Source organism: Archocentrus centrarchus, chromosome 14 (genome assembly GCF_007364275.1).
Source record: "Archocentrus centrarchus isolate MPI-CPG fArcCen1 chromosome 14, fArcCen1, whole genome shotgun sequence".
Classification (NCBI taxonomy): domain Eukaryota; kingdom Metazoa; phylum Chordata; class Actinopteri; order Cichliformes; family Cichlidae; genus Archocentrus; species Archocentrus centrarchus.
Window position 1 is genome coordinate 13,057,751 of NC_044359.1, and position 24,449 is coordinate 13,082,199.

General features: G+C 40.3%; 1 protein-coding gene across 2 annotated transcripts; it reads left to right on the forward strand.

Annotated features, from left to right (window-relative positions):
- Nucleotides 1–1,375: 1,375 nt before the first annotated feature.
- crebrf (creb3 regulatory factor) lies at nucleotides 1,376–24,060 on the forward strand. Of its 2 annotated transcripts, none has more exons than XM_030746391.1 (10): nucleotides 1,376–1,504; nucleotides 7,751–7,989; nucleotides 12,765–12,890; nucleotides 15,262–15,437; nucleotides 17,811–18,973; nucleotides 19,473–19,670; nucleotides 20,528–20,717; nucleotides 20,936–21,009; nucleotides 21,647–21,766; nucleotides 22,384–24,060. In XM_030746391.1, the coding sequence occupies exons 2-10, from the start codon at nucleotides 7,981–7,983 to the stop codon at nucleotides 22,500–22,502; spliced, it is 2,175 nt and encodes a 724-aa protein (XP_030602251.1). In that variant the 5' UTR covers nucleotides 1,376–1,504; nucleotides 7,751–7,980; the 3' UTR covers nucleotides 22,503–24,060. The 2 variants fall into 2 exon arrangements, with proteins under 2 accessions (XP_030602251.1, XP_030602252.1); XM_030746392.1 differs by lacking the exon at nucleotides 1,376–1,504 and adding an exon at nucleotides 1,725–1,891.
- The last annotated feature ends 389 nt before the right edge of the window (nucleotides 24,061–24,449 follow it).

Sequence of the window (24,449 nt, forward strand, 5' to 3'; positions counted from 1 at the left end):
GCTGACTCTTCTTTTGTTATGCAAAGGATGAATCCTTTTGTTTGCTTGCTTTAGATAAATATTACATGACTTCTGAAAATTCTTTAACAATAATTATTTTCCAATTTAGATCTGTTCACAGCAGTTTTGACTCATGTTGACACTTGGTGGTTTCTCTTTCCGGGGAAGAGAAACCACTAACACAGCCTGAACTCTCTTAGGCAGCTTTCTTGTAATTTATTTCTTTAGTGTTCAAGAATAGTTCTCCAGGCTTCATGGAGGACATTCAAACTCTTCTTTGGATGTTGGCTGCTGTTTGTTCTCTGTCCAGATGATCTGCTTCATTAATGTTGAGGTCTGAGCTTTGGGGAGGCCAATCCATGTGTTCTTTTACTGCATAGGCAGTGTGTTTTGGATCATTTTCATGCTGAGAAATGAAGCAGCTGCCAATCAGATGATTTCCAGATAGTACTGCATGGTGGGTCAAAGTCTGATGGTACTTTTCTGCATTCATGGTTCAAGATTCCCAATACCACCAATTGAAACGCAGCCCAAAACTATGACAGAGCCTCTCCCGTGTGTTACAGATGGCTTGATCTTCTCCATACGTATTGATGACAATTTGAACCAGAATTTTGAAAACTGGATTCATCACTCCATAAGACCTGTGGGCACTAATTTTCAGTCCAGTTCTTTTGTAACTTGGAATGCCTCAGCCTTTTTTTCCTACTGAAACAACTTCTGTCCTCCACTTGTCCAGTTTCCTTAAAATCTTTAAGGGCACACTACACACCATGCTGGAATATCCTAAGTTTTCAGCTAGTAGTTCTTTGGGAATCACCTTGCTGGTGCAGAAATATTATTTTATGTTTGTCAAACTGTTATCTTTGGCATTTTTGTAGATTTAACTAAGGTTTTGTGACAGGCTGCGATGAACAAAGTGCCTAAAGACACCATTTAAAATTGGTTCTTTGCTGAGTTGTCTGTTATATGAAGACACAACCTTGAGTTAGGTGCCATTTTTATGCTTGAATCATCAGGTCAGTGTTAAGTGGCTTGAACAAACAAAACTTATTCCTCTGAATATGATCAGGTACAAGGACTGAACTGAAAATGAGAGCCTGGAGAACTACTGGGAAAAAAGATTTCCAATAAATAAAGATTTTTAAATGAAAAATGAGAAATTTAAACAGTAAAAAAATTATTTCGGGACTTTATTTTGGGTGCTTGGTTTAAAGATGTCTAATAAAGTCTTTATTAAATAGTTGTTGTTCACCTTCACGAGAAACTGAAAAAAATGTTATCGTTCAGCCTCGAGCTGCTCTCTTATTGGTCCTGCAGCGTACCACGTGGTAAGGCAGTCACGCGCTTTCCAGGAACCCGTCAGGAAGGAGAAAAACAAAACAAACCCGAGAGAGCTTTTACAGCGTGCGGACTCCATTGAAAAGGGAACGTTATTATCGCCAACACGGGGACACATACTAGGTCCAACACCGAGAGAAACGCGTGCGGGGGCGTCCTAAAAGTGAGTAGGACCGTTTTGGTACCGTTTCAGGGGAAGTTTGTCTGAGCAGGGGATGGGTGTTTTCACAGCCGCGGTGGATTAGCTTTGAAGCTAACTGTCGGTCGGTTGTTGTTGTGTATCGGGCTTCAGCTGGGATGAGGAAGGGGGCGGACGGAGGCCATACTGACTGAGGCTGCGGTTGAAAAGGAAGCAAGACTCCAGTTCCGCGTTAAAAAAACCAACAACAACAACAACAAAAAAAAAAAAAAACAGAGTCAGGGGCAAAAAACACAGGCTGTTGGTTCGTTTTGGGGTTTTTTGTTTGATTTGTTTTTTTGCACCACAGTTTATCGAGCTCCTGCAGGAAGTAGAGAAATGTGGCTAGCTACTGCTTCACGGCGAGCTAAGGTAAATTTCGGTCACGGAGCCCTAAACCTGTATAAACAAGAAATAAAAAAAAAACAAACAAACGGAAGATTTAGCTGATTTAGTCTTCTGATTGTAGTGGGTCAGTCCCCAGAAGTGTCTGATTCTGGATGTGGTTGAAACTGCACTTATGTAAGAACGTTGGCTTCTACTTTAAAACTACCCAAATCAAGATGCACCGCTTGGAATACATTAAAAACCTCACACAATACCTTTTTAGGTCTAGGAGAGCAGTATTAAACTGTTTGGAGGTGTGTCTGTGGTAGGTAAAGCCTCGGTAGGCCGGTAAAAACCCCTCAGCAGTGACTTTTTTTTTTTTTTTTTTTTTTTTTTTGCAGGCAGCCCGAAGTCTCATTAGGTACACGCCCCCCAACACACAACACATCCAGAGCTGCTGGAAAAAAAAACTCGACACAGCTAGAAATTTCCATGTGGTCGGAGGTAAATAGCAGGCTTATATTTTCACCGAGGAAACTGCCTTTGTGACGATTTATTAGCGCTTACAGATTACTTTGGATTTTCACCTTAACAGCTGCTCCATAGTTTTTCGCCTGGACTGGGCACAAAAAACGCGTGATTTGGCGTCTCTTCTTCTGTATAAATAACTAAACGCGTCCCAGATTGAGGCTTACTGCAGTGCTGTGTTAAGGTTTTGTGGTGGGTGGTGGCTTTTACTTTAAATATCTGTGAAACACGGTTATCTAGGCCACGGGCATGTAGGCCTCCAAGTTGTTTATCTTCTGCCTCAACCTAGGTTGACTTCAGGCTGTTTGATTGACGGCCATAGCGGCCATTCCAGGACACGTGGAGGCGGGACGTATTCTCAGCTCGACCAATTGGGAAGCGGGATTACGTGGGTGTTGGCACAGACGGTTAGTTTGAGGCTTTGTTTTGCTTTGCTGTGGATCCGTAATGAGTGCAGAGACTGGTGAGATACTGGTGAGATTTATGGGTTTACTAGTGTTTTATAATAGGCTATTTGAAATCCACACCAGTCCGTTATACACTGAATGTTTTGATGCGTACGCTTATGCAAAACAAATGCTTCCATCACGAAGAGATGCAAGGATGTGCATAGAAGATATTTAAGAAGAAAGAGATAGTGCTTATGCCTTTGTGTAGGCTTGGTTTAAATCATAAAGCTCACCCTGATTTCATCGCCTTTCTCTGTCCTTGATTTAGCTATGAGTGGCCCTTGTAACAAGATAAAAAGCATTTGTAGATACCACACAATTATCAGGCCATCACATGCATCACATACAGGATATTTAAAAATATGTTCCAGCATGAAATATATTTTGTTTGTTTTTTTTTATCATAATTCATTTGCCACCATGTGTTATCAAAAGCAGTGCTTCCCATGAACAAGAGAAAAGGATCCTGGATAACACATTAATTCTATTATCAAAAACAAAATGCTGGGAGGGGACAAGAAGCAGAGTGATGCAAACCTTCATACCCCAGAGGCTGCCCTGCAGTGCTAATAGTGAACTTGAGATTGAGTTAAAAATATTTTAGATTTGACTGGTGCATTTACTTGTTGGCCATCACCAGATAAGTGTTTCTTGCATTTTAATTTTGCTTGTTGTAATCCTGTGAATGCTGTGATTGCCTTGAGACCCTCAAACGGCTCTTCTTTCTGTGTAGTTTCCAAATGAATCGGGTTAATTGACACCTTTCAAAGCAGACCTGTCTTGGCAGGAGAAGTGCAGGTGGCTCAGTTCCATGAATTACTGCCGTGTTGCCACAGTGGTATTCATTACGTTTGTCTTTGACAATTCAACTGTTAGTTCAGTTAAGTTTCATGTCTCATTTGTTTCTTTTGATCACATGCTGTCCCAACACAATGACTCTCTGTCCTTCTCAAAAGCAATCCAGCCACCCTGCATCCTGTTTTGGAGCCACTGTGTTACCTGTAATCTTCTTGCAGGTATGACGTTGTGGACTAAAATCTGAAGTGAAGTAAGCATCAGTTGGCAGTGCTTATATATAGTGAAATGATAGCTGTTTGTCAGACGCTGAACACAAATATTACTTGTTGTTTTGAGCTGTAGGACTAGTTAGAACAAACCCATTACATTTATTTTTAAATGTACCTGAATGTTTCTGAACATGGCCTCTTAGCTTCAGTGAAAGTGTTGCTTTAATATCTGTTTACAGTAGAGGACACTAGGGCAAAAGCTGCTCAGTGAACTAAAGTTTGTATCATGATTAAAATACAATCTGGGCTCATGCTAAAGTTTAAAATAACAGTGGGGCCTAGAGTTTATTTTTCAGTTTGGTATTTGTTCCTCTGGGTTTGCCACTGAAGAAAAAATAATCATAAAGTAATTTAATAAAAAAAATTCACAAATACAATCCTATAAATGTAAGAAATTAATTCCAGATATAAGAACCGTAGAATTTTAAAGATAAATGTCTGATAAGTTGGTGCATTCCCAGTAAACACAGTTGTTTTTCTAATTTTGGTATATTGAAATTGAAATCATTAACTTAAAGTTTTTTTTGTCAGAAGACAAACTGTGATCATTTATCACTAGACAATTCCTCTAAAAGGCAGTACATAATCAATAATTGTCAGCTTTAGTGACAGCCCTACATCTGTACCACTTAGTCATATATACACACACACGCACACACAGAGCCTTTAAGCACAGTTGTCTGTCAGTAGGACTTACGGATTAATGACCTTTTCTGATATTTGCAGAGACTTCCTCACATGTCCGAGCTCATAAACAGACTGCCATCTCATGCTTGTTATCACTGTAGGGATCATGGGCTGACTGCTATCAGTAGGCAACTCGTTCCAAATAAGACACTGCTGACTGGCCTACTTGGACCACATCCAGTGTTGTGGAGAACGAGAGCTGTTTGCATGATAGTGCAGCTCATGAGTTGAGCTCAGCACTTAATTGCACTTTTTTTTTTTTTAACCCTCTCTGTACTGAGCTAACAGGGAAGAGAGGAAACATGCCACTGGATTGTACAAAATATTAATACTTTTTATTTTTAAATAAAAAAATAAAAATAAATATATATATATTTTTTTATTATTTTCCTACTTATGATTGAAGAAGAAGAAGAAGAAACATCCTTTATTGTCCCACAGAGGGGAAATTTGGGTGTAACAGCAGCTGCAGTTATTATAAATATAAATATAATAATTTACACTATTGAGAATATATATATATATATATATATATATATATATAAAATCAACAAACAAGATTAACCTTAATAATACTAATAATAACACTATATACAATGTACATGAATTGTGAAGATTGTGAAGCTTTAAAGTTAATGGTCAATGATGAATGCTACTTTTTTGCAAAGCTGTAGATTTAGTTTCAGCACAGTGACCCATGTTATGAGTTGTTTATGAGACACGTATATTATAAACACTAAAAATAAGGAAACTTAAAACATGAGAGCCAGTTTTAAATTTGGGGGGAAACCTTTGAGAGAGGTTTACAAAATAATGATACCAGAGATCACAAATATTCCCAACAAATAACAGCTGGCATTAGGCAGATACACCAGCATTATTAATCAGTTTAAGACTGAATTGTTGCAAAACTTACCTTACTATGTATAGTTAAGTCGTGTGGATTAAGTAGGACTATATGCTGCTTAAATGGATTCCGGTACATCCCGGTATGTGTTGATAATACATTGCTTAAATGCTTTGCAGACTCTGCCTACTCAGTGCACCACGGGTGTAGAAATGGTGCAGTCCAGTCTCTCCTCCATCTGATGGGATGCATTTTTACAACAGTCAGAACAGAGGCCCTCTTTCTGAACTGTAATGACTGGTCAGCGTCTCCTTGTGAAGCCTGAAAACAGAGCCCAGATTTCACTCAGACGTCTGAATTTCAACCTGCTAAAAGGTTATTTTGGGATTTTATTGACTGCCCAGGCAAATAATGAATCAGTTGAAAAATGTTGAATATTAAACTTGCATTCAGCTGTTTTTTCTGCTGTTTGACATTTATATCAATCAACCAGTGTTTGTTCATTGTACACAGAAACAAAGATGACTATTTTGAGCTTTTTTGCAGGCTGTGACATGCATGACTTCAACACAGGAAATCATAGATTTGTAGTGAAATAACGCTGTGACCAGATAAGCCAGCATTAGTTGCCAAGGGTTGCTCTAAAGAACAACAACTCATTTTGCAAATGGTGTAAGAAGATATTTGATAGATGTAGCATGTGAGCAGAATGGTGCAGCCACAGTGCAACAGCATAATCAAAAGTCAATCACATTACTGATGGTAAGCGCAGTGTTTTATTACCTGCGCTAGATGGGTAAACGCTTCCTCTGGGTTCAGACTCAACGGAAATAAGATGTAAACACTGTGCTGCAAAAAAATCTGACCTGTTGAGCAACAACTTCTGTCTTTATGTTCTCAGAAGTGGTCTTGGAGAGAAACTGAAATGATTGAGCTTGGACAAGAAATGCTGATATAAGAGGATGCTGCTGTGGCCGTAAACAAGGCTAAATCCCAAAGTACAATATCCAATGGAGGTGTATTTATTGCTCTAGTCTGACCAAACAGAAAGAAATTCAGACTTCAATTTTTGCAGCCTGCCACGGTCATAAATATCAAGCTCTGCATCACAGCCTGTGTCACCCACTGAGTGGTGAGTTGGATTAAACTCTGCTGCTGGAAAATATTCGGTGCAGCTTTGACTGGATAACGGTGGCTCGTTTACTGCATGTTTGTAGGACCTCTGGTTGTGGACTCAGGCTTTCTATTTCCCTCTGTGATAGCAGAGAGTTTGGATTAATGCTGGCGTCTTTGTTATTGTTCAGGCCATATGTTTCATAACTCTGCATCTTCTAAAAATGAAACCAGACACAGCTGCCCAGGAAGGAAGTGCACATAGAGATATGATAATAGAGAATTTGTATTTTGGAGGTGGAGCTTCCAAATATAGGTGATTGAGCTGTTCTGTGTATGCATGTGTTTATGTGCAGAGACTTGTTTGCTTGCATGTGTGTTGATGTTGGTGAAGGTGTTGCTTTTACAATTGCATTTGTCCCAGAGGTGTGCACAGCTCTGTGTGTGTGTGTGTGTTTTTTTGGTTTGTTTTTTTTCTTCCACTTCCTGTCTCAATGCAAAAGAGTGTATACATAGCTCAGGGGTGAGAAGTTCATTTGCAAGAGGAAGAGGAGTGTGATTCGTGAGAGATATTATGTTGACGGATTGCTGCCGGGGTCTTGTCTCCATGCAGATCCTGGTGTATTTGCTATGCAAAAGCAGCAAAAAGACCAAAGATCAGTCTAAATGTTGCCATAGTTTGGTGATGCAAAAAAGTGAGAGAATGACAAACAAGCGTGATGGTGAAGGAGGTAATTAAAAAGGTTGCAGTTAAGCTTGATATGCGGTTGACTCAGTACAGATTAGATTAACTGTGGGCAATTGCTTGGAGGCATTTGAGTTTAAAAAAAAAGAGGCTGCTTACCAAATGTATGATGAGGACAGAGATCGGAGGGTGGCACAAATTTCGCAGAGAGCTGCTGTGCACTTTCGGGTCCTCTGTCTGTAGTGTCAGTCGTAGAGACTAATGATCTTTACCACACAATGTTCAGTGTTTTATATGTATTTTTCTAGCTTGCAGCAGTTTTATGTCATGAAATTATTTCAGTCTGCTGAATATTTTGGCTACTGTTTGATCTCTAATTTCTCAGAAAATAGTGAAAAATCCCATAACCATCCTGCAGTGTGATTTTTGAATAACAACCAAACCCAGCGGCTGTTGTTAAAATCTACTTCTTTGCTTTCAGTTCTTTGGATTCTAATACTTGCTCTCTGTGTACTCTTTTTACCACAGACCTGAAGCATACAGAGAACCGCACCAGACCACAACAGACCAGACCAGACCTGATCAGGTTGAGCCCAGTTATTCTCATTCTCCCTCTCCCCCTCCCCTGCATCCACCAGCACTCTGTGATTGTCTCCATCAGCAGTAAATTATTGTGCTGATCAGACAATCTCACACCACTGGGACTGGACTGGAGACCCAGAGGTTCCCACCACTGGAGCTCTAAGCTGTGCCTGGCAATGCCTCAGGTAAGAGGTTCTACAGAAGGAGGGGAAACTGTGAAGTTGCTGTTTCGCTGTTTTTTTTTAAATTTAATTTAATTTATTTATTTTTAATAAAAAAGGGTTATTTCCTGCTGTTGAATGTCAAAAGAAACACATCCTTAAACTCACAAACATAGAATGTGACATTATTTATTTTTAAATGGACTAAATTGACTCTCCACACAAATTAAATCAGAGACAAATTTCCTGTGAGTGACTATGCAAACAAAGGAGCTTTTCAGGAAACACATGTGGACAGACAATATCAGAGATGTGAAACATGGTTCAGCAGGCTTGAAAGAGGAGAGTGAATGACCCCGGTTCTGTGTGATGTCTGTAGACCCTGCATCCAAACAGCTGCTGAAGACAGATGGGCTGACTGTGAGCGACTTTCTCAGTCCTTCTAAAAATCAGTGAATGGGGAGTACCAACTGGGAACATATCTTAAGATTTTTGTAATTTTTCTGTGGTGCCAAATTAATAGCAGCATCACAAAGTCAGCCCCAGGAAATGATGGTGTCGGCCCTGCCAGTGATTTTCTTTCTTCCTTTTTTCTTTTTTTCTTTATTTAATGCTGCTGTTCTTCTCTTCCTTTTGCATTATTATTCATATTAGATACTGCGAAGACTGTTTTCACTGTTTTGTGGTATCTTGCAAAATTTGCAAGTATGGTATGATTGCAGCTAGCTTGTAGCTGCAATCTTATAAAGTAGTTCACGCACTCCCTCAGCTGTTAGAGTACCGAACAGGGGATGCTGGTGGTTTGTTGGGCTGAGGCATGTGTATTTAACTGCAGAGCTAGAAAAAGAACAGTAAATCACCCAGAAAAATATTTTTGCAGATATTAACTTTACTGCAGACATATCAGTATTGGTGTTTACTTTGAATTGCAGACATATTATTAAATATAATGAATTTTAAAAAATGATTATGAAAATGTTACAGTAACATTAAATTTTTCTCACAACTTTTAACATTATATTATCCTCTTTTTAAAGTCGTGGAGCGTGTCTGGGACAATTAGAGGGTAGCAGGTGCTGTTGCTCCCTGGTGCACGTCTCAAATTAACCATGTACACATGGACACTAGTAACCGGATTAAAAGCCTGACTGGAATCAGTAGATTCTGGCCTAATCATGCTCTTTAGGTTCAAAATTTCCTTTTGGTCGAGAGGGGTGGTTTATACCAATCATTGATTGGATTGGTGTGCATGTAAGCACTTCTTCTAATGCTTGGGGTGAATCTATCCTTACTCTGCATGTCTGTTACTTCAATAAGATGACATCAACACACCAAGAAAAAAATGTAGGTCAATTTGAAGAAGAAAAATGATACAAAAGTCTCAAATGTGAAAGAGGGAAGGAACTAAAATCTGTGGCACGCAGCAAGGTGACAATAAAAGCAGAAATCCAGACAGCTGCGTTTGTTTACAATGGAAATCACAACTTCTTCTACTGTTTCTGGAAAGTTAGACGGTTCTGCGCATGTCAAAATGATCTATTCTGTTCAAGTGCTTGATGCATGTCATGATCAGATCACCTTATTTAGTGTCCATGTAAACAATGAAGTTCTAATCTGAACTTTAATCAGATTGAAGAAATTTTGCACATGTTGACATGGCTGATGTGCAGCAAATGTTTGCAAGACCTGAAAATCCCACATTCAGACACTGGATAACTTCTGATCACTTCACTGGGAGAAACGTTCCCCTGAATTTGTACTGTTTCATTGTCGGGTGCGGCATCAGAGGGAGGGTAACATAAAATCGGCTATGAAAAGTTGTCTGTATGAGAGGAGACAAGATTAAGTTTACTCGTTTCATATTTATGTTTGGGCGTGATGGCCGCAGTCTTCTTTTTGGTGCTCTAAATGCAGAAAAAAATGGTTTCTTGTGTCAATGTGAGAAATGACTGCACAGTCAGTTTCTTGTTTTTGTCTTCACTGCAGCCCCGCATAAATGCATGATCTTTTCTCTGCTTTGGTTTTTGTGATTGAGTTGTTTTTTTGTTTTTTTTTTAATAAAAATGAAAATTGAAATATAAATTACACTATGATTGACTATTTTTTTGAGACAATGAGGAATCATAATGCAGGCTCTGTTCAGACTATGTAAGAGGTCCAGAAACAAACTCTGTAACCTCAGGACGTCTTCTTTTGGTTAGTGAACTTCCTTCTTGAAGCCTTGGGCTGAGTATTTGTTGACTCTCACCATCTTAACCTCTACATGCTTGTATGTTACTGACTTGTCATTCATAAGGTAACTCCACCTTAATCCATAGCTTCCTTAATCCTCCTTGTTACTTGAAATGGAACAATATTTTACAAGGTGAACATTGTGTCGTATTCAGACTTACAACTGTTGACTAAGACCACAAACTCATCAGGAAAGCGTTTACTGAGTTCATATACTGAGAGAGTGGAGGCGGTTTTCTCATTTACTTTTGTAAAAGACCACTTCTGGTCCCCTGCTGACCATTAGAAAGACTGCAGGGTTCAGGAACTTCAGTACTTGCTTCACTTTTCAGACCCATAGACTATTTCAGTCTTTTATATACACTGATTTCATTACAGTTTGCCAGCTTGAGAACACTTTAAACTTTAAAAACAAGAAATATTCTCAATTACAAAAACCCCCAGAGGATCTCTATCAAGATCCCAAAAAGCTGACAATATGTGAAATATGTCGATGATTTGACAATCACATAAAACCTGATAATTAACTAGAAACAGTGTGAAAACAAAATAATTTTTTGATGTTCTATTGGGACAGTACATGGGGGAACAAAAGACTCTAAAAGCAGTTAAAGCTCAAACGCAGTCCTGATGGAACGTCTCATGATCAATTAGTGACACGATTGGATATAAAAAGCACATTATTTAGTATTTCTAAAGTAAAGATGGGGAGGTGACCACTCTCTGAAAGACTGTTAGCAAATAGTTCAACAATTTAACATTTTTTTTTAGTGTCACATTGCTAAGAATTTGATAATGTTATGATCTACAGTACATAATATTACTAAAATATTCAAGAGATGAGGCTGAAATAAAGGCAGTATTGAATGGTGATGATCTTTTGAAAGGGGGTGTGCATTGGTACACATGGTGTGGGTAACTTTCACCTCTGTGCAGGCCTTTCTGTAAGACGATGCCAAACCACATTCTGCACATTTTCCAACAGCACAGCTGTGCAGAAAGACCTGTTGCTAAACCGGTCTGTGTGCAGCAAATGATAGCTTCCTCTTTAGAAATGTAAGTCAGCTAAACTGTGAGCTGATATCATTCAAATAACTGCATCGAAGTCAGATTTGTGTATCCACTCGCTGTTGTGCAGACTTCTAGCTTATGATTTACATTAAGATTCCTGGCAGAATCCAAACTATAAAATAACAAAAAATAAAAATAACTTTATTTGTGTTGCTCTTTTTAATAATACAGTTACAAAGTGCCTCACACTTTGGATAAGATCACACATTAAAGATAAGTGTATGTGCTCAAACATACAAACACACAGTCAAACATGTGGTCTTACATTCGTTCCTTCATACACATCTCCATGCGCTCTTGTTTTCTTGAGCAAGTTAGTGATGGGCGATTCAGAAAAATCTAACTGATAAAATTAGTTTTCATCAGTGGTTTAAAACAAACCACAGACTGAGCTGACCTGACAGACTGCTCTACAGTTTAGGAGCTACAAACTCAAAAGTGTGGTCACCTCTAGAAAATAAGCATGTGGATCAGTTAAGAGACCTTGATGAGATGATCAGAGAGGCTCACTGCTGGAATAAGGTCTCTGTAGCGCTGCTATATGCGCAGGAGCCTGGCCATGTAGGACTTTATATGTTACTAATAACATTTTAAAATTAATTCTGAATTTCACTGGGAGCCAATAAAGAGAAGCAATAATAGGAGTGATGTGTGAATGCCGGATAACTTTTGTTAGCAGCCTAGATGCTGCCAATTGAAGGCAGGCTGAGGAGGACTGAAGTGAAAAGTGAGTTACAATAATTGAGATGGATGAAAAAGGAAAAGAGGTGCGTAATAAAAGTTCCACACTGTTGGGTGCCAATAAAGGTGTGATTTTTGCGATGGTTGCTAAATGAAAGAAACAAAACTGGATGAGCTTTGCGACGTGAGATTCAAAATTCAGATCCTGGTCGAAAATAACACCAAGGTTCTTAGCAGATGATTTGATTCGATGGGGCCAGCGTAATGGCTGACCTTCGAGAATCTGTCCGGGACCAACACGAGAACCTCATTTTCGCCAGGATTGAGATGGAGGAAATTTAAAGACATCCAATAATTAGTGGCAATGAAGTGTTCACGGAGGTGGGAGAGGCTGTTGAGGTTGTGTGGCTTAACAGAAAAATAAAGCTATGTATCATCTGCATAGCAGTGGTAGGAAATGCCTTCAAAACTGTTTAGTAGATGACCTAGTGATAACAGATTGGCCCATGGATTAAGTGCTGAGGGACTCCACATATGAGGGACACTGATAAGGACATGTAGTTATTAATATGATATCTGAAGTGTCTGATAAGTGTGACAAAAACCATTTTAGATTTGACGAATATGACATAACATGACAAATGATGAAGGGACAAACAATACGCATTTTAAAACTGAGCAACATGAGTGAGTTAGGATGCATAAAAGGAGGACAAAGATTGAACTCAGTTTATCAGATTGTGTTTTGCTGATGGCCATTATTGCTCTCCATTATTGTTTAATCCAGTGTTGTTTTTTTCCTGTGTTTGTTGCAGCCCAGCGTCAGTGGGATGGAGCCTCCCTTTGGGGATGCCTTTCAGAACTACTCGTTTGCTGACCAGGCTCTGACCAGCACTGAGCTACTTGCCACCAGCACTGACCCAGATTTCATGTACGAACTGGTGAGTAGAGACACACACACACACACACAGACCATGCCAATCATGCTTTGAGTCCATCTTCTTTTCACATCAGTCACAGCTGCTCACGCCGAGCTGACACTGAGCTGCATCCAAATGAGGGATCTGAGTTTAAAGGTCAACAGCAGCACCTCAGTATCCTACTCCATCACATGCACAACAGCTTTCTCAAGAAAGAACAAGTTATTTTACTGCTTGTCTGTCCCTTAAGTAGCTGAGATGTTTTTTGTATTGTTGTCATATAAAATAAATAGATTTTAATGAAGCTAAAGCACATTTATTGAGTCATTAGTTTAAACCTGCTCTGTGCTAGCGAGGCTTGATCAGATGCAGCTGTTCAAGGTTCAGCTTGGCCTCACAAGCACCCCCACAAATATCAAAGACCAATATAAGGTTACACATTGCACAGCACACAACATCCAGCACACACCAGAGAGACTATTTCAAGGTGCAGTTTGTAGGATGGTGATATTTAGGGGCCAGAGAGCAGCAAAGCTGCAGAAAATCTAGTGTCTTTGTTCTGATTAGAGCAAACCATATTGTAAATGTTCCAGTTCTTCTTTGTCTTATTTGTTATTGAGTAGTAGAAGTGTTTCTAAAGCTGAAACGTTAAGAACACTCAAGTTCACGACATGGACTACTCAGACTCCAGACCTTGAGGTACTGCACCCGTAGGTGGGAATGTAAATGTGGTTTTCTTGCCTTGGAGCCAAAGTTCTTTCATCAATTTAATCCCTCAATTCAGCATCATTGTTTCATTGGTGTTCTGCTGTAAAAATCTTAAATTGTGCAATTTATTTGACATTTTTTAAAACTCTATGTAAGTCTAAATAGAAATCACTGGAGCAGTGATCCCAAACTGAGTCAGGGACTGTCATCTAGGGACCTGACTGAACTTTTTGGGAAGAAATTCTTTATTTTTAATCAGAATTGTCTTTTTTTTTTTTTTAATTTGCAATGACATAGTAAGGTTACAGTGCTGACCAGACACACACAAAATATCAGCCTCACCGTCACAGCTAGTCATTAATTGCAAACAGGAAAGATATGAATAAACAGAAGGCAGTTTGGTTTTCTGGGATGCTTCAATAGAATGAAGCTGTCATTTGTGTGACAGATAATATCTGTGTTTCACTACTGTGACCCATCAAAACATCTGCAGCATTGGCAAAAGTCCCTCTTCACAGCGATTCACATGTAAATTGAAAACATTGAGGTCTGATGTGTTTCCTCACCTTTTTTTTTTTTTTTAAAGTCATTGTAATAAAATCTGAGGTTTCTAGAAACTAACTAACTAAATGTTGGCATGCAGTCAGCTTAACTTCCAGCCTGGCATTAATCAAAACAGAGACTCGTGTCTAATTGTTTAGAAACTGTCTGACATTTGCCAGGCTCACAGGCAGGTGATATGAGGCACCACTCATGTTGTCAGCTGCAGGTGTCTGCCTCAATTTACTGTCCTCTGTAGACTAAACAATAGTGATTGACTGCCGCGCTCTTCATTCCTTACACCATAGTAACACATTAATGAGATGATGCTGTGCAGGATGACCTGTCATCTCTTTCAGTCCTCCAGTTAATCAATCATTTGGTGTGACACCCATTTATTTTTAAATTCGCACTAGTTCTTCAACATGCACTTTGAATTTTCCAGGCTGCTCAGCACAAATGTTTTTTTTTTCCCCAAGCATATTGGAAACCCTGTCTGAGGCAGTCTGTGTCTTCTGCCTCTTTATGTAATTCCAGACTGATTTCACAGTCTTGACATCAGAGCTCTGTGGGGGTCATACCATCTGTTGCAGGACTCCTTCTTCTTCGTTCTGTTGCGCAGGTTCTTTATCACTTCGGCTGTTTAGGGCCACTGTGCAATGATTTTTCAGTGGGTCAGACTCCTGGCTGCTGGCATTATGTGGTGGCTTGTGAAAGTTAACTAAAGGCTCACAGAATACAAGAATTCAACAATGAAAATTAAGCTAACACCTTGGGAGAATTTGGCACCAACATTCGCTTAGACTGAGGGATGAACTGGGTAGAATTTAGTAGTTGAAGGTCATATTTTAAATTCAACAAAAAATTCAGGTGTTACAAAATCTCACACAAAGTCTAAATCAGATAAAATTAAGTGGTAGCAGTTCATGTCCAATAGGCCAAAATAACTGAAATCTTCACTGGTCAGTGTCCTTGACTCGTGAACAGGAGGGGAGCCTGTGAGAATATTTCACATTTGGTCAGATACTCAAATGATGACACTGATCTTTGTTTCTGAAGAGAAAAGTACATACAGTTTAACTTTACAGATTCCTGAGGCATACAGCTGCAAGGAGGTAATTCTTTAATTTGCTGCTTTCTTCAGGACAGAGATATGAGCCACCGGCAGAGCCCCTGCGGGGACAGCATTGTGGGGGTCGCGGATGGAGGCAAGGAGGTTGAGGGTTGTGTGGACCAGCTCATGGGTCTGGGTGAATGTGAGACAGTCTGCAGCAGCTCAGCGTTCGAACAGTGGGACTCCTACTGGGAAGACCTCACCAGGTACTGGATTATTTATTCATGTGTTCAAGTTAACCATCAACAGCAAGTAACCGACACGCAAAACTTTGACCTCTTAAACTTTGTGACGCTGACATGGCTTAAATTTGGGGAAAAAAATGTGACTTGTAAATGAACAACTAGCAGATGCTTTATATAGTGCTTTTCACAGGGTCACAAAGTGCTTTACAAAATCTAATACATAACATATAAAACCAAAATTAGAAGCAATAAAAAATGAAAGGAAAGGAAGGAAAAGTGGAATTAAAACCATGCAAAATGCATAGAAAAACTTTCAGCGTTGCCAAAATTTAACAGAAATATCAGCGATAAAACCTGCACAATACATAAAATGAAAGTTGAAAGCAGAACAAAAATAGAAAGAACAATGTATAAAAGCAGATCTAACGTACCCACAAACTAGCATAGTGTTAAATCATAATGGTACAAGAGGTTGCATTTGATGACTAGAGCAAACCACTGACTAAGAAAGAAGCGGAAATGAGTAGCCCCAGTAATTGAAAATGGTTGCTAATTATGTGTCAAATTTAAATATTCAAATCACACGCAAACACATTCTGGGTTCTGATCAACGCGCTCCTATAAAGTTGCCACTCTGTTTTATTTTTTTTGTTTTCTTTCTTTCTTTTGTTTTTCCTTAGTTTCATAAAACTTATGTAATTTTCAAATTTCTGTCTTTGCTTTGAACCCTTCAGGTCTGAGTACAGACCAAAAAGTGTTAAACTGTCAAGAGGTGGATTAACCTGTTGTTTATTTGGTTTATTTTTCATGGAAATTGTCAATAAGAGAAAGGCAGAAGAGCCTTGTCTTCAAAACCAAATGCAAGGCAGGAACGCTTCCTGCATCTCCTTTGAATAAACTTGAATTTCCTTAAATAACATGTAGTATCTGAGGATTTGAAGCAGATAGTGGTTTTGCCAGAAGGCAGGAAGTGGGTTAAGAGGCCTGTAAACAACAAAGTAGCTGGTTGCCGCAGTCTCCTGGGGTCTCAGGTGATGCTCCGTCTGTCCTGCAGCTATCCGGATGTTTTGCTGCCAGAGTAGTTTGTGTACTTCACTGCCCCAATGTTGAATGTGAGCTGAGGACAGACAACCGTCTCTGAAGAACAAACTCTATTAAAACTGGGATGAAATATTGCCAGTTGTTGCAGGGTTGGGACAGGCTTGATTTGTGCTGTGCTTAAGTGGAAGAGAGGAAACTGCTGTTATCTTTTATCTAATTTGTGAGCCATTCTTTCCAGCTTTGACTAAGGAATTGCATTTCAGCATCTTTAGAGCTTAATTTGGTTATATTTTGTTGTCTGATACCATCGGTCCTCGCTGTGGTTTTACCAAACTGTAGTTTTTCCTCACCACACAGAGTGCTGAGTAACCCTCTGAACTTTTTGTTTATACGTTGTGGTATGAAGAGGCTTCACTGCCCTTCAGGTTTTCTCGCTTGTAAATAAAAGCTTCAAACTTTTACCTAACCTGAAAAAAAAGTACAGGTGAAAAACAAATCTGAACAGATACAGATTTGCTCTTCACACTGTGATCCGAAATGTTCCTGCTTAAAAAAAATGCATTGGGGGTGCCTGGGTGGCTTAGTTGTGAAGCCGGCGACCACATACATATGCCGCGTTGCGGTGCGGGCGGCGCGGGTTCGCGTCCCGGCCTGTCGCCAATTTGGCCGCGTGTCTTCCCCTATATCTTTCCCCCATTTCCTGTCTCTCTCCACTGCTAGCAAAAAGCCGCTGTGGCCAAAAATGCAAAAAAAAAAAAAAAAAAAAAAATGCATTGGTCTCAAGCTCCACAAAGAAAAAGTGGAAGAGTCACAGTGTGCTGTGCTGTTTAAATATTATATGTCTGGACCATGGCCATCATGTGACAGGTTGGCATTGCATTTCTAAGTACAGACAAGTGCACTTCCAGATTTAGCATCGCTCTCTGGAGAAAACAGGTTTTCATTGCAGGTTGCAATGAACAGATATTTCCATTACTGGTTTTGCTGAACACTTTCAGATTTTCTATTCCAGTTGATCAGTTATTCATTTTCAAGTGTCTCTCTAATAGTGATGTAATGATATAGAGAGAGCAGGAAATGTTCAACAGGCTGGAATATGGTTTTGGTACTTCTTGAACAGTAACTTATATATTCTAGTTTTTCTCTATTGATCAATTAATTGTACATACATATTTACCGTTTGCATGGTGACAATATGCAAAAGAAAAATATGCACTGACAAGCCAGCATTCTGGAGCTTTAACGAGCTTAGGTTATTCAAATCTAGACCAAAATAGGAACCAGCTGCAATACAATGAGAAAAGAGCGAAAGGTTCCACTGTTGATAGTTTTGGATCTCTCTGTATTTGACAGATACACACGGCTGGCCAGCTGTGATATCTGGGGCACCAAAGAGGTGGACTTCCTTGGATTGGATGACTTCTCCAGTCCCTACCAGGATGAGGAGGTGATTGGTCGAACCCCGACACTTGCTCAGCTCAACAGCGAGGATTCACAGCCCGTGGGTGAGACGCTCTACCCTCCTGCTGACCTGAGCCTGCCCCAGACTCAGAGTCAGCCATCCCAGCTTCCTTGTCACAGTAAGACTCTTCTGGTCCCTGGCCAAGGATCAGGCCCCAGCTCTGTTCAGCCTTCACCAAGCTCCACATCCTCTTCCCGTCCTTCACGCAGCCTTCTCCCGGACTTTCCTGAAGGCTCACAAAAAGCAACTAGACCTGTTCCTTCCAGCACTGAGACTATGGCTAAGACTCAGAGCCACCTCACCCAGGACAATGGCCAAGCTCAAATCAAGCCCTTGGTGCGAGGAACCAAAATGGCAGCACCAACTTCTTACAGCTTTGACTTTGTGCGCAAGGCTAAAGTCCGTGTGAGTGCTATACACAAGGCGCAAGCTGACATGCCTCCCCAGACGGATTTTGAGAGGTCGGATCCGACTCTACCTCTTTCCCTGCCTCAAGATGAGAAAGCCTCCACTTCAGCAAGTATCGCCTTAGTGGCACTTCCTGGTGCTGCTGCTGGCTGCTCAGGCAGCCTGGCGAGCTTTGAGGCAACCAGGAGAGCAGAAGGGACAGTGAGGAGAGAGATGCCTATAGGCCGGTCTGCCACTGTGCCTCAGCTAGTTGATGCAAGCCAGGCTCTGGAGAACAGCACCTCTGGGCTGGTGATCAGTGACAGTGTTGCAGGTTCTTGCAGCGGAGGTGGCAGCCTTTTGGTTGTTGAGGGCACAGAGAAGACCAAGGAAGAGGAACACAACTACTCTCTGTTCCTGACCCGCAGCAGACTGGCCAGCAGAAGCCACTCCCAGATAGAAGAGGAGGAAGACGAGGACGAGGAGGATGAGGACGAAGCGGAGGAAGAGGAAGGAGATGGGCTGGAGCTAGAAGATGAAGACCACGATGAGGGTTTTGGCAGCGAGCATGAGCTGTCTGAGAATGAAGAGGAGGAAGAGGAGGAGGAGGATGAAGACTATGAAGCAGACAAAGATGATGACATGAGCGATGCCTTCTCTGAGCCAGGTAGCTGCCCTCTGTCAAAATGTTTCAATTAACATTAGTAAACAATGACTGTCATATTGTCACTATATGAATAATTTGTAACTGTTGCTTCAAAATAAATCTTGAATTAAAAAAATGGTTAAAGTAATTAACTCTTGTGTTACTCCACATCACCTGAGATTTGCTGTCTCATGACTGGCAGTGAACCGTATAGCTTTAAACCACCTCCTGCTTAGGAAATCATTCGATTGCACGTGTGAAAAGGCACATTTGGTCACATCTTCACCATTCGCCTGTTCTCCAAAAAACTTGAGAACCTTTGCAACACAAGTATTAATTTTCTAGTTCTTAACTGTAATCTGATGGAAAATAGGAACAATAATATGCTATTGCATTACAAGCAGATAATTACAGTATTGTTACTTGATATTTTGTGTTACCACAATACTTAATGCACTTCTTTTTTTTGTCCCTCTGTTACATTAATTTCCTCCCCTTCCTTCTGTTTCTCTGTCTTCAGGCTGTGACATGGAGCTGATGGAGGACATTAAAGGGCTCACAGCAGGAGTCTCCAGCCGGAAGAGAGGAAAGCGCCGCTACTTCTGGGAGTACAGCGAGCAGCTCACCCCCTCCAAACAGGAACGCATGCTCAAGCCGTCCGAGTGGGATAGACACACGCTGCCTAGCAACCTGTACCAGAAGAACGGGCCTCTCCACGGTACGCATACATACACGGCTATATGTAAACGACATACATGCAGCATTGAAGGCTTCCTTTAAGAAAGCAGCTTAATCAAAAGCTTGGTGAGAATGTAGTTTTACATGAAATTAAATAATCTTTCAGATTACAGTGTTTTTTTGACATTTTATTTTACAGTCCTTGATCATAAATGTCTTTTAGTAGATAATACAGTGCAAGTCTTTCAGTTGAGCTCTGATGGGTTGGATTTCCTACAGCAGCAGCTGTGCACAGCATGTTGCACTCATGCTACAGTTTGAGTGATCACTTTGGAATTATTAAATAAAAGATGCACCACTTAAAAATTAAAAAAAAAAAAAAAGCTACAGATGAGAAACTCACCAGCTGCTATTATATGCAGCAAACTATTTCTGTTGTATCCATATTCCTATTTATTCAGCCTTGTAAAGAGAGTTTCTTAAAGTTGAAGAAGATGACTCACATTGGATTTTGATCATTTAATGCCATTATCTGAAAAAGCTTTTAAAGCTTTGGCATTTGAATGTGCTGTCATGGTCAAAAAAACTAACAATGATTAATTAGTTTATTACTGCATCCCCACACCTGTCAGATCCACCATAGGTTACTAGCTGTCAGTGCATGGAAAATGACTATTTAAGATCAGGTGCATCAAGCCATTTAAAAAATAGAGAGGAAAAACAAATGTCTGCTTATAGAGGTGCACATGCAGTTGGATGGGTAATTTTTAGGTAATTTTAATTCATCTTGAAGTAACACATGCATAATTCTCATTTGTTCACGTTTTATTGTTGTTTGCTGAATCATTAAATATGTGACTGATCTCTAATGTTTTTGTTTTGCTGCTCCTTAAAAAGGAAAATACATGCTCAAGAAGTCTCGCCGCACAGACGTGGAAGACCTGACTCCCAATCCACGCAAGCTGCTGCAGATCGGCACAGAGCTTCGTAAACTGAACAAAGTGATCAGTGACTTGACTCCTGTCAGCGAGCTGCCGCTGACTGCACGGCCACGCTCTCGCAAGGAGAAAAACAAGCTGGCGTCCAGGTAAACCATGCATCCGAATGTTCACTATTTACACTTGTAACGGCTGCCGATCAGCCACATGTAACGTCCCGATGAGCTAGATAATATTACTTTGAAAAACTTTTATCCCCTCAAGCCTGATTGTAATAAAGGAGCTGATTTGAAAGCAACTTCTGTTTTTCTTTGAGGTCTTATTTCCTGCTATTGATTAGTAACTCTTCTTTGTGTGTGTGTTGCAGAGCTTGTCGCTTAAAAAAGAAAGCTCAGTACGAAGCAAACAAAGTGAAGCTCTGGGGACTCAGCACAGAGTACGGTAAGTTGGGTCTGACATTGCATGATCTCACTTCTAACAGAAACAGCTGCATGTATTTTTTTTCATGCACTGTTGGTAGTTCATTGGCAACTTAATTGACAATTATAACAATTTTTGTCATATTTTGCTTGTGTTTATATCCGACTCGATATAAAGCGGGGGGATAATGTCATACTGTCCGTCCATCCATCCAGGTGTCTGTCTATGAGGTCTTACCTTTCCGGGCTGAGGGAGAGCGTGAATGTGAATGTGAAAGGTTGTTTGTCTCTCTGTGTTGGCCCTGCGACAGGCTGGCAACCTGTTCAGGGTGTACCCTCCCTCTCGCCCTATGACAGCTGGGATAGGCTCCATTTGGCCACAGCGGCTTTTATTGACAGTAGAGAGAGACAGGAAATGGGGGAAAGATATAGGGGAAGACACGCGGGCAAATTGACGACGGGCCGGGACGTGAACCCGCACCACCTGCACCGCAACGCGGCATATGTATGTGGTCGCCGGCTTCATCACTAAGCCACCCAGGCACCCATTAAATTACTTTTAAAAAAAATTGTTAAAGTCTCTAACCAAAAGATGAAAGGACTATGAATGTTGTGTTTGTTTTTGAATAATCCACACTCAAACTTGTGTTTTCTTGTAGACCGGCTGTTGTTTGTGATCAATGCCATCAAGGAGGAGATAGTGGAGCGAGTAGAGGACTCTTCTCCGCGTCCAACCAACATGTCCGACACTCTGGAGCGACTCATAAAGGAGACACTTGGTGAGAATCGAAGAGAGCAGTTCCCAGTGTTAGAAAAAAATACGTTATTTGAGCATTAAAGCATGTAAAACTGTTCATGGTGGACCCCAAATAAAATTGTAGACCTCTAAAATAGCATAATATGGGCCCTAACCAGTGAACTGTCATCAAAAAAATGTATACTGTAGTTGACAATGCTTGTGAACGATGAACAAGAATATACCTAAAATTAGATTTAATTTAAAGAATCAGATTTTGTCTATCAGCCAGTGTTTATAACTTACTCCTGTCTCTGTAATACTCCAGTCATTAGTTTACTATTAAACAAACAGTTAATCTAAAGGTTAAAGAAAAGAGTAAAAAGCCTTGTTACTTAAGAGAAATACATTTTAAAGACAGTCAGAATTAAATTAATTACAAAACTCTTATCAAATACATTTGATAATGAAATATTGCTATAATCAGATATACGAGCATAATCTCACTAGATCAAAGTGATAGTCATAGTGAACATGATAAATAGTCAGTGATAAGAGCGTATCTGATGTGTTCATTAGATTCTTCATCATATTTAGTCAGTTACAGCCTTGGCATTTGTGAATACATAAACATGTTTTAATAAATCTTTGTGTCTGCAGTGCCATCACCTGTTGCTGGGCAAACTTCAGATTTCGTTAACAAGATCTTGGAGAACACAGGACGTGGCGATCCCACCGGCGGACTGGTCGGCCTGCGAGTCCCCACCTCCAAAATCTAGACAGGCTGCCGTCCACTGAGAGCAGTGGACTCAGTATTACCACCGTGCTGTCCTGTTGTAACTATGCTCCCCTCTGCATGCCCCTACAACCCAGACTTCATGCACATTGTTAGTCACACAAACACACATACCAGTTCCTGTGTGTATGTATGTGTGCTTGTTTTTGCCATGCACCTGTATGGCATACACCCTAGCTTTCTGACTCTGCACGCAGCGTGCAGAGTCAGCGCATCACAGTCTCCCAACTCATTGTGAACTTCTTTTGGGAAAAGCGCCTCTGATGGTTAGGTGTATAGCTAATAGCACGTCCTAAATCCACTGGTGATTATTAGATGTGTTTAACATAGCATTGTGTTGGGTTGTTTCTGCTGGAGGCTGAGAAGAACAGTGACATGAGCGTAACCACTGGAATACTTTCACATGATTTGTTTGAGGTTGTAGTGACAGAGGAAGAATTTACATGAAAAATTTCCAGTTATCATTTCTCAGAAGAGGTTCACCTCTCATGGCAACAAAAGTGGACTTCAGGTTGTTAAATTAACCCATTCAAATAAAGCACCTTGATGAAAATGGCCTTGTAAGCTGGAGTACGCTGAAGAGGAAAAAAGTGCGGCGTGTTCCAAGGTGTTACGGGGTGGCAAGAAATATTTTGTATTGAAGGCCTAAATATGTTCATGCCATCCCTGCGAAACCATAGAGCTGCAAATAATCATCAGAATTTAAGTCTGCTGGTTTGAAGTTTGTGCCAGGCAGGAGGAAGCCTAACGGCTCAAAGTTGACCATGTGGAGAGGAAGCGCATGTAGCATGGTGCTTTTTGGCCTTGTGCTGGTTATAACTGGACTGTGTGGAACAGACCAGTGCGGGATCAGACAGTAAGTGAGGAAGATGACGACGGTGGCGGTGGTGATAAAGATGACATAAACAGTGATCCATCTCCTCCAGGAAACTGTATATAAATATGTCTCCCAGCGAATGGCACCGGCTTCCCTTTTTGTACAGTAGAGACAACCAGGCAGTTTGGTGTGTTCATACTAGTGTTTGATCAGAGTTCTATTCATTGTGCCTTGTGTATGTATGTGTGCGTGTCTCTGTAAGAGTGAGTGAGTGTGTGCAGGGCTGAACGAGACGATGCGATTGGTCTGAACTCCCAGCCTAGGAAAGGACTACTTACAGTGAGTGCGAGGAGGGACATGCTGGTGGGGTGTGTTGTGTCTTTCAGCTGTTTGAAGATATTCTGAATGTACATAAACAAATGGAAGCTCTTGTTGCATGATGCCACAGAGTCTGTGTATATAGGAGGGCTCTGCAATAGATTACTTTTGGTTTTTGGTACTCTTGTCTTTGGGGATTTGGGGGAAGGATGACAGATATTTTTCTTTTTAGAGTTACAAAAAAATATTTGCACACTATCTTTTGATTATTTTTTGTACCAAAGACACATGCAACGAAATGGCGACCAGCCAGTTAAAGTAAGGTTTTGCACAGCTTACCTGACGCCGTATTGAATGTAAGATTTGTGGGAGGGTCAGGGAACTTCATAGAACTGTGAAATTAGCTTGGGTCCAATTCTGTACAGAAAAGGAACATTCATTTGCTTTTTTTTTTTTTTTTTTTTTTAATCCAAAAAAATGAACCCCATCTGTTGGCTTTTCCAGTAGATTTGTTGCTTAGGAAGCACTTCATTCCTGAACTGATTCCTCCCTCCACATGCTTATTGTGTTAATGGCGCTGGCTAGGACGAATACCAAGAGTGCTACTAGATAAGCTATGTTACTTTTTCTTTCTTTCTTTCTTTTTTTTTTTTTTTGCTTGTTTGTCAAAATTTCAGAAACAGTAACCAAAATCTTATGTTCCTGTATCTCTTGTTTGATTTCTCTATGTAGAGGAGGTCTAGACAAAATGTTAACTGAATTGTGTTTTAAAGTACTGTACATAGAAACATTAAT

What these genes read in the sequence shown, in the direction of transcription:
- crebrf (XM_030746391.1), top strand. An exon ending in AAAAACAAGCTGGCGTCCAG is followed by an intron (nt 20,718 to 20,935) that starts GTAAACCATGCA and finishes TGTGTGTTGCAG; the next exon opens with AGCTTGTCGCTTAAAAAAGA. An exon ending in GGGACTCAGCACAGAGTACG is followed by an intron (nt 21,010 to 21,646) that starts GTAAGTTGGGTC and finishes GTTTTCTTGTAG; the next exon opens with ACCGGCTGTTGTTTGTGATC.